Raw genomic sequence first — 15064 nt, forward strand, 5'->3', positions numbered from 1 at the left:
AATCATGATGGGTCTTTAACCATGCCTTGGAGGTGACAGAGTTTCCTGCCAGTCCCCTGAATGCTTAAGGCTCTGAAAGGGTGTCTGGACAAGAGGTGGGATTTCATATCTTACCATCAGTAGTAACTGATTTGCTTCTACATGCCTGCACCACCAAGGGAGATTATTTTGGATGCTTTTGTCTCCTTTTGTCAGTCTTCCCCATGAGCATCCTATAAAAGTTCATGGAATAGTAGAGTCTATGAGTGGGTAAGAGTGGGTAAAAACTCTCTGTCATGGCTCCAGTGGTTCTACATTGTCAAACTAACCCACAATCAACTTTAGCAGTGTGTTAAAATTTTGACTGATTTCTTCTTATCTGCATATCTTTCTCCTTGCTCTCTACCATTGATGGATAGTCTGAACACCTTGTGGTGCTTAGGGAGTTGTGGAAAGAGTGGGTCTCTCTTTGGATTTCAGGCTACTTGGTTGCCTCACTACTGCACCTTTCAGGTATAAGAAGAGCTATGTTTTTGTGGTTTAAGTGGCTTGTTAGGTTTGGAATGATGTTTTCAACTGCTTCTTAGGTGGAGTTGAAATTTGGTCCCTAAATCCTTTTGATATGAGCCCTGTTTGTTTAATTAAAAAATTAGGTTAAGAGGGCTATGTTTCCCCAGCCTATCAGCACTTTCATGGTGGGCTTGTTGAAGAAAACCACCGACTTTGTGGGATTGGCTGTATGTGAGAATCCACGAGAGGCTAAGAATATTGTACACAAAGAGTCTTGATGTTCTTGAGCAAATTCCTAAAAATGCAGCATATAGAAAGTATACAAAACAGATTACAAATAAGAAACTGAGTATGGTTAAAATAGAATCAGATGATAAGAAATTAGATCAACTTCAGGGTGGCCAACTTGAAGAGGTGATTCTTCAGGTTGAAAATGAACTAAGTCTGGCAAGAAAAATGATGTAATGAAAACCATGGAAGCCTTTAGTGGAAGAACCTCCTGCCAACCAATGGAAATGGCCAGTATAATCATTTTTTTTATTTTTATTTTTTAAGGATTTTATTTATTCATGATAGACAGAGAGAGAGAGAGAGAGAGAGAGAGAGAGAGGCAGAGACACACAAAAGCAGGTGCTGAACCGCTGAGCCACCCAGGGATTCTTCCCCAGTATAATCATTATTAAATCACTAGTGTGTTGATGAGAAACTAGTGTAATTAAATATTCTGTTATATTAAAAAAATAAAAATTAGGTTAAAATACAACTTTTATTTTCCTTAAGTGAAAACTTTCAGGCTATGAATTTGCCTCTTGAGTATAGCTTCATTCACATACTTAACATTTTATTTAGATATGATTTTTGTTGTTTGGGAGCATTTCCTCAGTAATCCTCAGTTACTTTACATTTTTTTCCTCCTTGATCTAGTAGCTCACATTTAAAAATTATCAAATTATTTCTACTTTGATATGTCTTGGGGTTCTTTTGGTCTCTCTTTTAGTATGTATATATGTATATACACACAGTTATAATTGTTTTGTCTTCCTGATGTATTAACCTTTTTTATTATTATACTCCTCTTTAAATTTTTTTTTTTTTTAAGAGAGATATAATGAGTGGAGGTGAGGAAGGGCAGAGGGATAGGGAGAGAGAGAATCTTAAGTAGGCTCTATGTGTAGTGCTGAGCCTGAGGCAGAGATCAAACTCATGACCTGAGCCAAAATTGGGAGTTGGATGCTTAACTGAATATGCCACCCAGGTGCCCCTCTTTTATAATGTTTTGTTTCAAGAGTCTGTTTTTGTCTGATACAGTGATAGCCACCTAGCCATCCTACGGTTGCCATTTGCATGGTATATCTTTTTCTTATATTTTTAAGTTATTTGTACTTAAATAAGATTTTAAAAAAAATTTATTGGGACGCCTGGGTGGGTCAGCAGTTAAGCACCTGCCTTGGTCTCAGGGTGTGATCCTGGAGTCCCTGGATTGAGTCCCACATCAGGCTCCCTGCATGGAGTTTGCTTCTTCCTTTGCTTATATCTCTGCCTCTCTCTGTCTCTCATGAGTAAATAAATAAAATCTTTAATAAATTTATAAAATAAAAATTTAATAAATAAAATAAAATAATTTATTTTAGAGGTCATAAGTGGGAGGGGCAGAAGGAGAGAGAATCTCAAGCAGACTCCATGCTGAGCATGGAGCCTGATGTGGGGTTTGATCTTACGACCCTGAGATCAAAAGCAAAGCCAGGACAAAGAGTCAGGCACTTAACTGACTGTGCCACCAGGCTCCTCCTCAGTTTTACTTTCAAAAACAGTAGATACTATATGGAACCTTTTTTTTTTTTTTTTAGTTTAGCTTATTAATTTCTGCCTTTTGATTGGAGTATATTCACATTAAATGGTTTATTAATATGGTTGGATTTATGTCTGCTATTCTACTTCTTAAAATTTTAATTTATTTGAGAGAGAGTTACAGCAGGGGGAGAGTCAGAGGGACAAGCAGACTCTTACTGAGCAGGGTGCCCATTGTGGTGGGGGGTGGGGGGCTCAATCCCAGGACCCTGAGATCATGATGTGAACTGAAGTAAGACGCTTAACTGACTGAGCCACCCAGGTGTCCCCTGACATTTACTTTTTGTTTGTATTGTCTTATGACTACTTTGTTACCTCTCTTTTCCTCTTAGAGTACCCTTTCTCAAGTGGATATTTTCTAGTGTACCCTTTCATTCCTTCATTTTTAAATCATACTCTTGGGTCCTTTTCTTTTTTTAAGATTTTATTTAGTTCCAGTGAGTGAGGGGAGGGGCAGGGGAAGAGGGAGATAGAAAGAGAAAATCCTAAGCCGACTCTCTGCTGAGTGGGGAGCCTGAAGTAGGGCTCAAACTCAACCTAATATCATGAGCCAGGCTGAGATCAGGAGTCGATGCCTAACTGAGCCACCCAGGCACCCTCAGTTATTTTCTTAGTGGTTGCTCTAGGCTTTATGTTTACCTTATTGGAATCTATTTAACTTCAGTAAGTTAGGAAATTCATTCTCAAATGTCTCCATCCCCTTCTCCCTTTTCATGCTGTTATTATTGAATACATTATGTCTCTCTCTCTCTCTCTCTATATATATATATATAATAAACTCAACAATATATTGTAAAAATTATTGCTCTATTTAATCTTAAGTCTTCTAAAGCTAAGAGGAGGAAACCACAAATATATTTACACAGCTTGTTTGTGTGTGTGCAGGTAGTCGTAGTTACCATTTGTGTTTCTCTTCGTTTCTTCCTATGGCTTCAAGTTACCATCTGGTGTTACTGCCTAAGTCCCAATATAGCTTTATTCATATCCTCTTTCATTGTGTTTTCATTGTCAAAAATATTACATTTCTGCATGTTATAGTTGCAGCAATACAACTTATGGACATTGTTTTATGCTATTGCTATTTATCTATCTGTCTATCTAAAGAGCAGGAGCAGGATGGAGGGGCAGAGGGAGAGGGAGAAGCAGTTTCCCTGCTGAGCATAGCACCCAATATGGGGCCCAATCCCAGGACCCTGGGATCATGACCTGAGCCACCCAGTTGCCCCAGTGCTATTGCCTTTTAAATGGAGAGAAGAATGAGAAAGAAATATCCAATCATTCTGTCTTTTACTAAAATTTCCTGTATAATTCCCTTTGTCAGAGATATTTTACATGTGATTTTTAATTGGCCTGTTACATTTTTTTTAAAGATTTGCTTTATTGAGATAAAACTGTGGAACTTCTTGTGTGTGTATGTGTGTCTGTCGCAATTATTTTTTCATGTCACTTGATTTTAGCCCAAATAATTTCCTTTAGTATTTCTTGTTAGTTGGGGTTGGAGCAACAAAGTATCTTAGTTTTGGTTTTTTTCCCTAGGATTTAAAAAAAAAAATTATTTTAGAGAGAGAGAGAGAGTGCAAGCAGGGAGAAAGGCAGAGGGGGAAAGAGTGGGACAAGCAGACTCTGTGCTGAATGCAGAGAATGCTGTGTAGCTCTATTTCATGACCCTGAGATCATGACCTGAACCAACACCAAGAGTCAGTGAGTAGGCTGCTTAACTGACTAAGCCACCGAGGAGCTCCAAAAGTATCTTAGTTTTTGTTTGGGAACATCTTTATTGCATCTTTATTTCTGCAACATAGCTTTGGTGAATATAGGATTCTTGGTTGATAGTTTTGTGTTTTAAGCATTTTGAATATCTTAAATGCCTCTACTGCCTTCTGTTCTCCATTATTTCTGTTGAGACCTCAGGTATTAATTTTATTGTAGTTTCTATGTTTGTGATGAGCCATTTTTCTTTTCTTTTCTTTTCTTTTCTTTTCTTTTCTTTTCTTTTCTTTTCTTTCTTTTCTTTTCTTTTCTTTTCTTTCTTTTCTTTTCTTTCTTTTCTTTTTTCTTTTCTTTTCTTTTCTTTTCTTTTCTTTTCTTTTCTTTTCTTTTCCTTCTCTTCTCTTCTCTTCTCTTCTCTCTCTTCTCTTTCTTTTCTTTAAGATTTATTTATTTTAGAGAGGAGGGGAGAATTAGAGTCTAATGCAGCCTCCCCACTGAGTACAGAGCCTGTGGGGCTCACTCTCACAACTGTGAGATCACAACCTGATTCGAAAGCAAGAGTCGGAATGTTTACTTTTCTAATTTATTTTTATTTTATTTTTTAAAGATTTTATTTATTGATGAGAGACGTATAGAGAGAGGCAGAGACATAGGCACAGGGAGAAGCAGGCTCTCTTTGGGGAGCCTGATGCAGCATTCGATCCCAGGACCCTAGGATCATGCTCTGAGCCAAAAGCAGGTGTTCAGCCACTGAACGACCTAGGTATACTACAAGAGTTGGATATTCAATGGATTCTGCCACCCAGGTGCCCCTCGTGTTGCTTTCAAGACTTTGTTTTGTTTGGCTTTCATCATTTTGAGTGTGGGTCTCTTAGTGTTTATCAAACTTTTTAGGTTTGTAGATTATTGTTTTTCATCAAATTTGGGAAGTCTTCAGCCATTATTTCTTTAGATACAATTTCTGTCCCTTTCTTTCCTCTCCTGGTTTTCTCATACATAGGTTGGTGTCCTACATTTTTTGAAAATTGTATTTTAGGTAGTGTAACCTCAAGATGTCTCTTCTTTATACTGCCTAATCTTTATTGATCTATTTTTTTAAGTTTATTTTTTTTTTTTAGGGATGGAAGGGGTGAAGAGGTGTGGGGGGGAGAGAATCTTAAGCAGACTCCACACCCAGCACAGAGACTAATGTGGGGCTCAGTCTCATGAGCTGAGCTGAAATCAAGTTGGACCTCAACCGACTGAGCCACCCAGGTGTCCCAAAGTTTATTTATTTTTAAGTAATCTTTATACCCAGTGTGGGGCTTGAACTCATGATCCTGAGATCAGTAGTCACATGCTCTCCCAACTGAGTCAGCCAGGTGCCCCTTTATTGATCTGTTTTTAAGTTTCTTGATTCCTATTGCCATCTCAAATCTACTGTTTAACCCCTCTAGTGAATTTAAACTTTAAAATTTCTACTTTGTTAAAGTCTTTGTCTTTTAAGTCCAACATCTGGGCCCCTCCTCAAAGGTAGTTTCTAATGTCTACTTTTTTTTCCTTGTATATAGGTCACACTGCCCTGTTTCCTTGCATGTCTTACATTTTTTGGTTGAAACTGAATATTTTAGATAATATAGCCACTCTAGAAAATGATCTTTCCTTCTTTTCGTGGGTCCTATTGTTTGGTCATTTATCTACTTAATGACTTGGCTGGGCTAATTTTCTCATCTCTCTTTTCCCAACAGCGTATAATTTCAGGTGGCACTGCTAACATGACTTCCTTAAAAACAGACAGGCCTGACTTTTAGGATTGTCTGTAGGTCAACATAAACCACTTAATGATTCAGTCAGAGATTGTGCTTAAGCCCTTTTAGGTTAGATTTTCACCCTTTTTCATTTAGTATGTGTGTGATTTAGAGATTCTTTTTGTTTTCTAAGTTTTTATTTATTTGAGAGAGTGGGCATATGGGTGAGCATAAGCAGGGGGAGCCAAAGGCAGAGGGAGAGTGAGAAGCAGACACTTAGGCAGACACTTAGGTTGAATGAGCTACCCAGGTGCCCCTAAAGATTATTTTCTAAGAAGATGTGAGGTTCTCTTTTTAGTTGTTCCTGAGAGGGTGCAGTCTTAAGCACGTACACAATCTTTCAGACCATATGTATATGTGTGATTTTATTTTCAAGTCTGTATTTTGAGGAGTTGCCCCTGGGTCACAGTAATTTATTTTTCAGCCAGGTTTTGATCATAGTTTGTACTAGAACCCTCTGAACCTTATTGGCTGATGGATTTGTGTGTGGCTTTGGTGAATGCTTTTAAGCCTTCCCCAAGTCCCACTTTGATTTTTCCCAGTTGAGTGCAACCTAGTTCATGTACATGGCCATTTGAACCCCAGGGATGAGTAGATTCTAGGAGGGCCCTTATTTGTTGTCTTTCTTTCATTCCCTCTTTTAATCTTCAGTCTAGTTTTGCTTGTTTTTACTAGTATCTTGGAGCTACTGGTCCTGTCTTAATTGTTTGCCACCAGAGTGGCTTTTTTTTTTTTTAAAGTTTTATTTATTTATTCATGAGAGAGAGAGAGAGAGGGAGGCAGAGACACAGGCAGAGGGAGAAGCAGGCCTCCTGTAGGAGCTGTATGTGGGACTCAATCCTGGGACTGATCATGCCCTGAGCCGAAGGCAGACGCTCAACCGCTGAGCCACCCGGGTATCCCACCACCAGAGTGTTTTGGACATGCCCTTAAACTTCTCCAGGTATTGTTCCAAATAAAGTTCGTCCATTTAGGCAGAGCTGTTGAGCTTTTGTCCCCCTCACTCCCCTTCTGAGAACCTCTACATTACTGCTCTGGAACTGGGGATGGTGACAGCAGTCTGCTACTCTGAAGAGAAAAATATGTACTCCAACAGGGTGCTAGGAGGGGAGAAGGGTGTAGTAGCCCCTGGTTTTCTCAAATCATTCCCCTACCATTGGGACTTCATTTGACTAGCGAGCTGGGGTAGGGATGCTATGGCCTCAGAATTCTAGGCCTGTTGTTAGGGTGGGATTTTTATGAGTGAGAGCTAACAGCACTGAGTAGGTTGAGAGTCACTAGAGACTAGTTCTTCTAGTAAAGCTATAGCTTTAGACTGAGAGCTGGGGAGAGAGGGAGCCTTCTCAAACCACATCCACCCAGAGGGGAACTTCCATCAGAGCAAGCTGTGTATGTGGTGCGGTGTGATGGGAGCAAATCATGATTCAAATTCCACAGACTCTCACTGTTCTTATTGAAATTTTGTAGGTTTTTTTGAATAAATTTTCCACTGTTTGCCTCATGTTTTTAGGATAATTTTCAGACCTTTTTTTTTTTTTTAAACTGTGAAGTGATTAATTCACTGGGGAGGGGATCCACAGAGTTCTTCTGCATTCCAGAAATCTGAAAGCACTACCTTTTCTTTCTTCTTAATACCATCATAAGTTTTAGTTTTATTGAATGGTCAAATGGTGGTGTCTTTTCACTGTCTGTTTTGGAAGTTCCTGAGAGATTCTTTAAAGCATATTTGCATATTTTCCCTGAATTTTACTATATAAAATGTTACTGTTTCAGTCTTCTGTCTTTTCTTTTTTTTTATTTCATAAAGATTTTATTTTTATTATTATTTTTTAATAAATTTATTTTTTATTGGTGTTCAGTTTACCAACATACAGAGTAACACCCAGTGCTCATCCCGTCAAGTGACCCCCTCAGTGCCCGTCACCCATTCACCCCCACCTCCCGCCCTCCTCCCCTTCCACCACCCCTAGTTTGTTTCCCAGAGTTAGGAGTCTTTATGTTCTGTCTCCCTTTCTGATATTTCCCACACATTTCTTCTCCCTTCCCTTATATTCCCTTTCACTATTATTTATATTCTGCAAATGAATGAGAACATATAATGTTTGTCCTTCTCCAATTGACTTACTTCACTCAGCATAATACCCTCCAGTTCCATCCACGTTGAAGCAAATGGTGGGTATTTGTCATTTCTAATGGCTGAGGAATATTCCATTGTATACATAAACCACATCTTCTTTATCCATTCATCTTTCGATGGACACCGAGGCTTCTTCCACAGTTTGGCTATTGTTTCTGTCTTTTTTTTTTTAAATCTTCTTGATCATTTGTAGGTTAAAAAATATATGTTACATTCTTCCATTGTAATTGTTTGGACTTTCTTTTTGTTATTTGAATGGGTAGAGATGCTCTCATTCAGTGTGTCTCAATTGGTTTGTTTTAACTTAGGATTTTTACTTGTTAGAATATGTGCTGCCGAAGCGAGCACATGGATTTTTACTTGTTAGAGATATAAAATAATTTTTAATTCAAATCACTCTGAATCCTGTATTTAAATTAATTTACCTGACTTGGTACGAGGCTTTTTTGAGAACTGTGTCCTTGTAAAAAAAATATTGCTGAATAGTATTATTTGGCACCACAGTACATAGTGGAGGAAATGTCTCTAGGTTTAAAAAATGTGTGGTCCTATTGGCTACAATAGGTTAGCTAGGTTATACCGTATTAGTGTTAAAAAGTTGGTTTCTGGGGCAACCTGGGTGGCTCAGCGGTTTAGCACCGCCTTTGGCCCAGGACGTGATCCTGGAGACCCGGAATCAAGTCCAGCGTCAGGCTCCTGGTATGGAGCCTACTTCTCCCTCTGCCTCTGCCTCTGCCTCTGCCTCTGCCTCTGCCTCTGTCTCTGCCTCTCTCTCTCTCTCTCTGTCTCTCATGAATAAATAAAAATAAAATCTTAAAAAAAAAAACACAGAAGTTGGTTTCTTTTTAGAAGTGTATTACCTGATTTTATGTAGGCATTAACTTCTGTATACTCAGCTTCTAGTCTGCTGATAATTGTATTCACTAGACACTGATAATTGTAAAGGTAGTACTATATTAATCAGCATTTTTTACCTGGAAAGAGGACCACATGTCAGTTAAAGTTGTTGGGAGTGTTCATTGGCCAGTTCCTCCTGGAGACATCTCTGACCTCCTAAGCTACTCAAGTATCTTTCTCTCAGGCTCAGTATGTCAGGTTAGCAGGCTGAATGACAGCTCATGTGCGATTCTTGTGAACAGTTAAAATGGCCTAAATTTTGCTCACATAGGGTCATCCTTCATCTCAATTCCCTGTGTTTAAACTCCTTAGATATGCTTACTTAGAGCAGAAAAGAAAGACAAACCTCTTTTTACACTCTTGTTATAGAAATCAGTTGAATACTGGTGAGGAAGTTTTAAGACCAAGGTATTACAGGCTGTGTTCTGGCCCTTGACCTCTCAGGGCCTATGAAGATTCTTCTTGTGTAAGATGTTTGAGCCTTTGTGAGATACTACGGAGACTGCTTCCATGTTCTTGTTTATGTTTTCATGTTTATAAAAATTAGATTACCATCAGAAAAATGAATTTATGTTTTGAAGTAAAGTAGGTTAGTTAACCCAATTTTGACTTTTGAAGATAATTGTGAAATTCATTCCTGTAAAGCGCTTTAAGGTTTTTGCTTCATTTTATTTATTTTCTCTATCCTAAGACTTGCTACATTTGTGATGAACAAGGAAGAGAAAGCAAAGCAGCCACTGGTGCTTGCATGACCTGTAATAAACATGGATGTCGACAGGCTTTCCATGTGACATGGTAAGTATGTTTCTGTCCTTGTACAGAACTGAAATTCTTTTACTTTGTTCAAGGGAACACTTTGTAAGTTGAAGGTTTAGGTACCCAAATATTTACAGTGAATTTTATTGGGATAGTTTCTATGTTTCAATTTTCTTATTTATAATAAAGATGATTCTAATAATTGAATTTACCAGAGTCAATTTTAAATAGGTGGACTCTGGTTCTTATGTTTTTTTTTTTTTTTTTTTTAAGTTGACTTTTGTGTAAAATACTGGGTATTGGTTACCTAATATTTTGATTTGTTAAAAGAGCTGATAATAGGTAATAGTAAAAGAGCTGATAATAGGTTAGTGTAACACCTGAAATATTAGTAAGGATTTAATGAATGATTGTGTTTCTTCACTTTGTGTTTGAAGAGGGTTGGAAAAAGCAATCACTATCATATTCTCAGTATAACAGTGGCTACTTCCTAAATTCTATACTTTTTTTGGCATAAAGTTTCAAGAGCAAAAGTTATCTTATAATATTCAACATAATAGATAACAGTTCAAAATTAAAGTTTGGGAATAATCCATGTACTTGTTACTTTCAAGAAATAGTCTGTATCTAGCAGCCAGTATAGGCACATGCTTTATTTCCTGAGCTTTTAGTGTATGGATTAAAGAAGTCCATTTTATGTCACTTTTGGGGAATGGAAAAAATCTTTGATTTTATAAATTCTGTTAATAATTTTTCAAAAGATGAAAGTTCTTTGAGACAGATACTATCTCTCCCCCCAAAAGATTTTGAAATGTAATTTTGAAATGTTAAAAGTGGAAATTGAAACTGATGACAAATTGACAAGATGATTGTAAATTTTAGTGCTTTGTGTTTTTTTAAAAAAATGAATATCATAACTTTAGGTTTCGATTCAATTTCTTCCATTGTTTATGACTGGAAAACATAGTTTATGTTTTTCTTGCCTGCTGTACAGTGCTGTGATTTGAAGCATTTTCCTTGTAACAGTATGTAATTTGCATCTGTGGGTTCATCCCATCACAAGTCATTTCAGCTCTTCAAAAGCCTGACCTTACTATTTGTACCTGTGATACAGATAGAAAAAGTAAAATGAAGTGTTAATTATGAGGGAGGGAGGGTATCTTAAAGCAATTTAATGTCTATTTGGTGACATAGAACTATATAAGTCTTCATCCTTATTAGAGATGGCTGGGTCAGAAGTTTATTATAAACTATAAGTATAACTTTAAAAAACATCAATTAAAAGTTGAGGTGACATGTACTTGGTCGCAGTGAGAATAAAGCCTTTCATTTTCTCCTTTTCTCTTAAGAGATGTGTAAGGTTTAATTACAAATCCTACATGCTTAAGTGAATTTTAATTTATATATATTGTAGTTTGAAATTTAACATGTTTATGTGTATATTTCTATATATATACTTATATATATATATTTACACATTTCTATATATATACTTATATATATATTTGGCTTTATTTTTAGTGCTCAGTTTGCTGGATTACTTTGTGAAGAAGAAGGTAATGGTGCAGATAATGTCCAATACTGTGGCTACTGTAAATACCATTTTAGTAAGCTGGTAAGAATTTATCTTGAACTTAACATTAAAATGATAACACATAGTTTTAAGAATAGAATTAACCCTGTTTCTAAAAAGGGCATAATAGCTACTCCCTTTCTCTTGATTTTTACATGAGATTGTTTGCTTTGCATGTTCTTTACTGGGAATTAAAAGATCGAATAAATTTTAAAGATTTTGCTTTGCTTAGGTTCATTTATAAAGGTAAATATTGTAAAATAATTTCTATTAATAGTAGTAAATGTTAGGATACATTTAGTAGACGAGGCATGTATAGAGGACTCTAACCTAATACTGTTTTTTGACATTTGATTATACATTTTGTGATTTTCTATCACGTGTTTCTCATCTTTTAGCTAATTACTATTTCTTTATTTTCATTTTTATTTACTAGGAGATAGTAAAACTGAAACAAAGCTGTTTTGTAACTTCTTGGTTGATGATCTTGAGAACAATGTATTTGAATACAACTTTGGAATTATTTTAGATTTTTGCCTATGTTGAATGGATGATTGAGTTGGTAAAATTTGATTAGCTGTTTCATATATTGTGTCCATGTTCCTTTGAAGGATCAATATTAAATGTCCTAAGTGTCTATTTTTTAGTCTTTAATGGTAACAACTCGACATGTACACAGAGTTTAAGTCTTTTTTGTTTAGTGTCTTTCTTTTCCTCTTATTACCTTTCCTTTGTGAGTAGGGCTAATTTTTTCTTTCTTTCTTTTAAATAAATGATATATAATTAGGGACCCCTTTCTCATGAAAGCAGCTCGACTATTCTGGTTCATGCATATTAAAATACTTAAGGTTATATAAATATATTGTTTGATATTAAAGACTTTGATTAGTGTAAGGGCTGACAAAGAATATTGACGTCTTTTAAGAGAAATTTTGAGATAGTAAAATTGAAAATTTTACTTTCTAGATGTAAAAAGTATATTGGAATCTTAATTTTCTAAATGGAAGATAATAAAGTCTAGAAATAATGAAAATGGATTTTGAGTTTGTGTAAATAGGATTTTCTCACTGCTACATATTGACATATTATCCCATTTGCTAGTTAGGAAAAGTCTAATAATTTAATAAGAATTGTATAAGCTCTACGTTTGCATGGAATTTGAATATCTTTCATTCTCATTTTTATCTAATTTAAACTAGTTATGGTACCACCAAGTTTTAAACACCTCAAATAACTCTCACTGGCATCCTTTATTTATGATCTTGTGTAAGTATTTCAAATAGAAATGTGCAATACTTTTAGAAATGCTTTGAAAAATGCATGGGTCTAATGCTGACATTTCCTTTAATTTTTTTCTTAATGAACTGCAGAGATGAGTTTTTAGAAAACTCTGCCTTAAAAGAAAATATGAGATTCAAAGGCTTCTTGCTTTTCCTAATGTGGCAGAAGTAACTCTTCAAATATTTTCTTTTCTTTTCTTGTAGTCTTGGCATCCTTCCTCAGTTATGGCATTCTCTATTTTGGTTGAAACTCCTTTTTTAAAGAAGACAGTGAAAATTATAGTTGATTTCTTTAAGAGATGGTTTTGTGATAAAGTGACAAATAAGCTACTGCCTATTTGAAAATGTAGCCTATTTTCACACATTTTAATAAATGTACAAAAATATGGCATTAATGTTAAATTTAAATTTAGATTTTCTTTTATAATGAATGCAATAGACAATATATGGATGGTGTCTGAACTAGATTATATAGTTGGAAATAGTGAGAGTTTTTTTTTTTTTTACTTCAATAGACATTTTAAAATATTACACACTTGAATTGGTTAAGCCTAAAAAGGTTATTTAAAAAATTTTTATATACATATATATGTATGTATATATATTTTCTTTTTTAGAAAAAGAGCAAACGGGGATCTAATAGGTCATATGATCAAAGTTTAAGTGATTCTTCCTCTCACTCTCAGGATAAACATCATGAGAAAGAGAAAAAAGTAAGTGGATTTGTTGTTGCTCTATATGTAGCACATCTACTTAATAGTTTTTTTTTCCTTTTTTAGATAAAATTAAGTTCTTGATAGCTGGATGGAGACATTGAAATACTGAAAATTTTTGACTAATTGAGAGTATAAAGTCAAAGAGTAGATCTAAAATAATGCCATATTTGTGAGTATGTTTGTATGTACCTATTTCAGCTGAAAATTTGAAATAGAACTTAACTGAAATCGTGACAGATTTTTTGCATGTGTCACTGTGGTCATCCTGTGAAATCTTCAGGTGACTTCAGTAATAGTTTGTGGCTATAGATTATTAATGGATTATTTCACATGTAAGGAAAAATCGCATCAGCCTTTTCACTTTATAATGGAACAGTTTAGAAATTCTATATATTCTTGATTGTTTTTCCGCCTAGTGGTGCTAATAATGTTTTTTTTTTTAATGGCCAAATATCATACCATTTGTTTGAGAATGTTTTGTCTTTTAATAAAGCACTAAATGCTTGCCTAATACTAATCTGTCTTCTTCTGACTTAACCTGTTTTCCACTTACATTTTTATTTGTTTAAAGGTTATGAGTAACTTTTAGTGAATGAATAATAAGTACTGTAGAATCATTCATAGTTCATATCGAACATAGAAACATATTGAATATAGGAAAAGGATAACACTATGAATTGTTTTTAAGAAACTAAGGATAAAAAAGACCTCTTCAATTAGAAAATAATATTACTCTTAAACAGTTGTTATAAACTAGTTTGGAACATTTTCATGTTTATAAATACTTAGGATTTGGGAATAGATTTGGTTTGAATTTCTGTGCCCTTTTTTGGGGGGTAAACATTTTTTAAAAGCTTAAAATTTTGATTTTGAAATTAAATTCCAAATTGTGAGTGAAATAATAATTACAACTTTATATTCACCTTTAGAATATTTGTTAGGTTATATATATGCTTTTGAGATCTTAGGCATATCTCTTTAATGAGGTGGTTTTGTGATAGTGACAATTACAGAGTTCTATCTGTTTGGATTGCTGATGGGAAAGGGGCAGATTGGGTAATTAGCAGTTTTACTAAGAAGCACTGTGATATTTTATGTAACCTTTGGATTCATGAATGAGGGATACAGGTACGGACTCACTGATGATATTCTTCTCTTCAGCCATTTCATGAACATTACCTTATTTAAAGAAGTGTTTGATATGATCGTATTTATCTTCATACATGCCCTGTCATATTTTTAATGGACAGTTATTAAATGTAGTATAGGTTCAGTAAATACAATGCTATTGATTACATTATTGATTTTTTTTTTTTCTCTAGGAATGAGAGTTTTCATTTTAGGTGTTTATTGCAGTTGTTGAATATTAGATAAAAACATTGTGTTTAGTCAAACCTGTTTAACTATAAATTTTAGCAGTTAATATTTTCATTAGTATGTCAGTAAACACTATTTATATTTTACTTTTGCATATATAAGTTTAATATAATTTGATTTTATTGTCAAACTTAAAATCCATTTGTACATTTTGTTTGGTAACCATTTTTCTGATCATTTATAAAGGCTGTGAGGTAAACGTATAAATTTATTATTTATTATTGTTAGATTTGTTTGCTTGCCTTGGGAATATTTGGGAAGGGATTTTTTTTTTTTTGTTATGGTATAAGTGATAATATAGCTGAAAAGATCAGGTGTTATGGACTATCATTCTTTCCATCCGTCTTTACCTCTTTTAAGATTTTAACATCTAGTAGTTTTGTCTCGGATACACTTATCAAATTATAAAATGTTGCACTGAAGCACAGCACTCACAATTCATTCAGACTTTAGAATTTGAAAATACTATATATTGCAAGCTAAGTTTTGATGGT

The 15064-nt window shown here is 34.8% G+C and overlaps 1 protein-coding gene and 1 pseudogene across 28 annotated transcripts in view; both read left to right on the forward strand.

Moving 5' to 3' along the window:
- Positions 1-15064, forward strand: part of MLLT10 (MLLT10 histone lysine methyltransferase DOT1L cofactor) — a 249580-nt gene that overhangs the window by 117125 nt on the left and 117391 nt on the right. For 17 of the 28 annotated variants that reach the window (XM_072749337.1, XM_072749338.1, XM_072749339.1 and 14 more), the window contains 3 exons: positions 9560-9663; positions 11146-11239; positions 13095-13190. In XM_072749337.1, the coding sequence (XP_072605438.1) occupies positions 9560-9663; positions 11146-11239; positions 13095-13190 (294 nt within the window). The remainder of the gene's footprint in view (positions 1-9559; positions 9664-11145; positions 11240-13094; positions 13191-15064) is intronic. The other 11 variants (XM_072749340.1, XM_072749343.1, XM_072749351.1 and 8 more) reach the window with 1 other exon arrangement.
- On the forward strand, positions 672-1017 carry LOC112931155 (NADH dehydrogenase [ubiquinone] 1 alpha subcomplex subunit 5 pseudogene; annotated as a pseudogene).

This window comes from Vulpes vulpes, chromosome 2, assembly GCF_048418805.1.
Source record: "Vulpes vulpes isolate BD-2025 chromosome 2, VulVul3, whole genome shotgun sequence".
Classification (NCBI taxonomy): Eukaryota; Metazoa; Chordata; class Mammalia; order Carnivora; family Canidae; genus Vulpes; species Vulpes vulpes.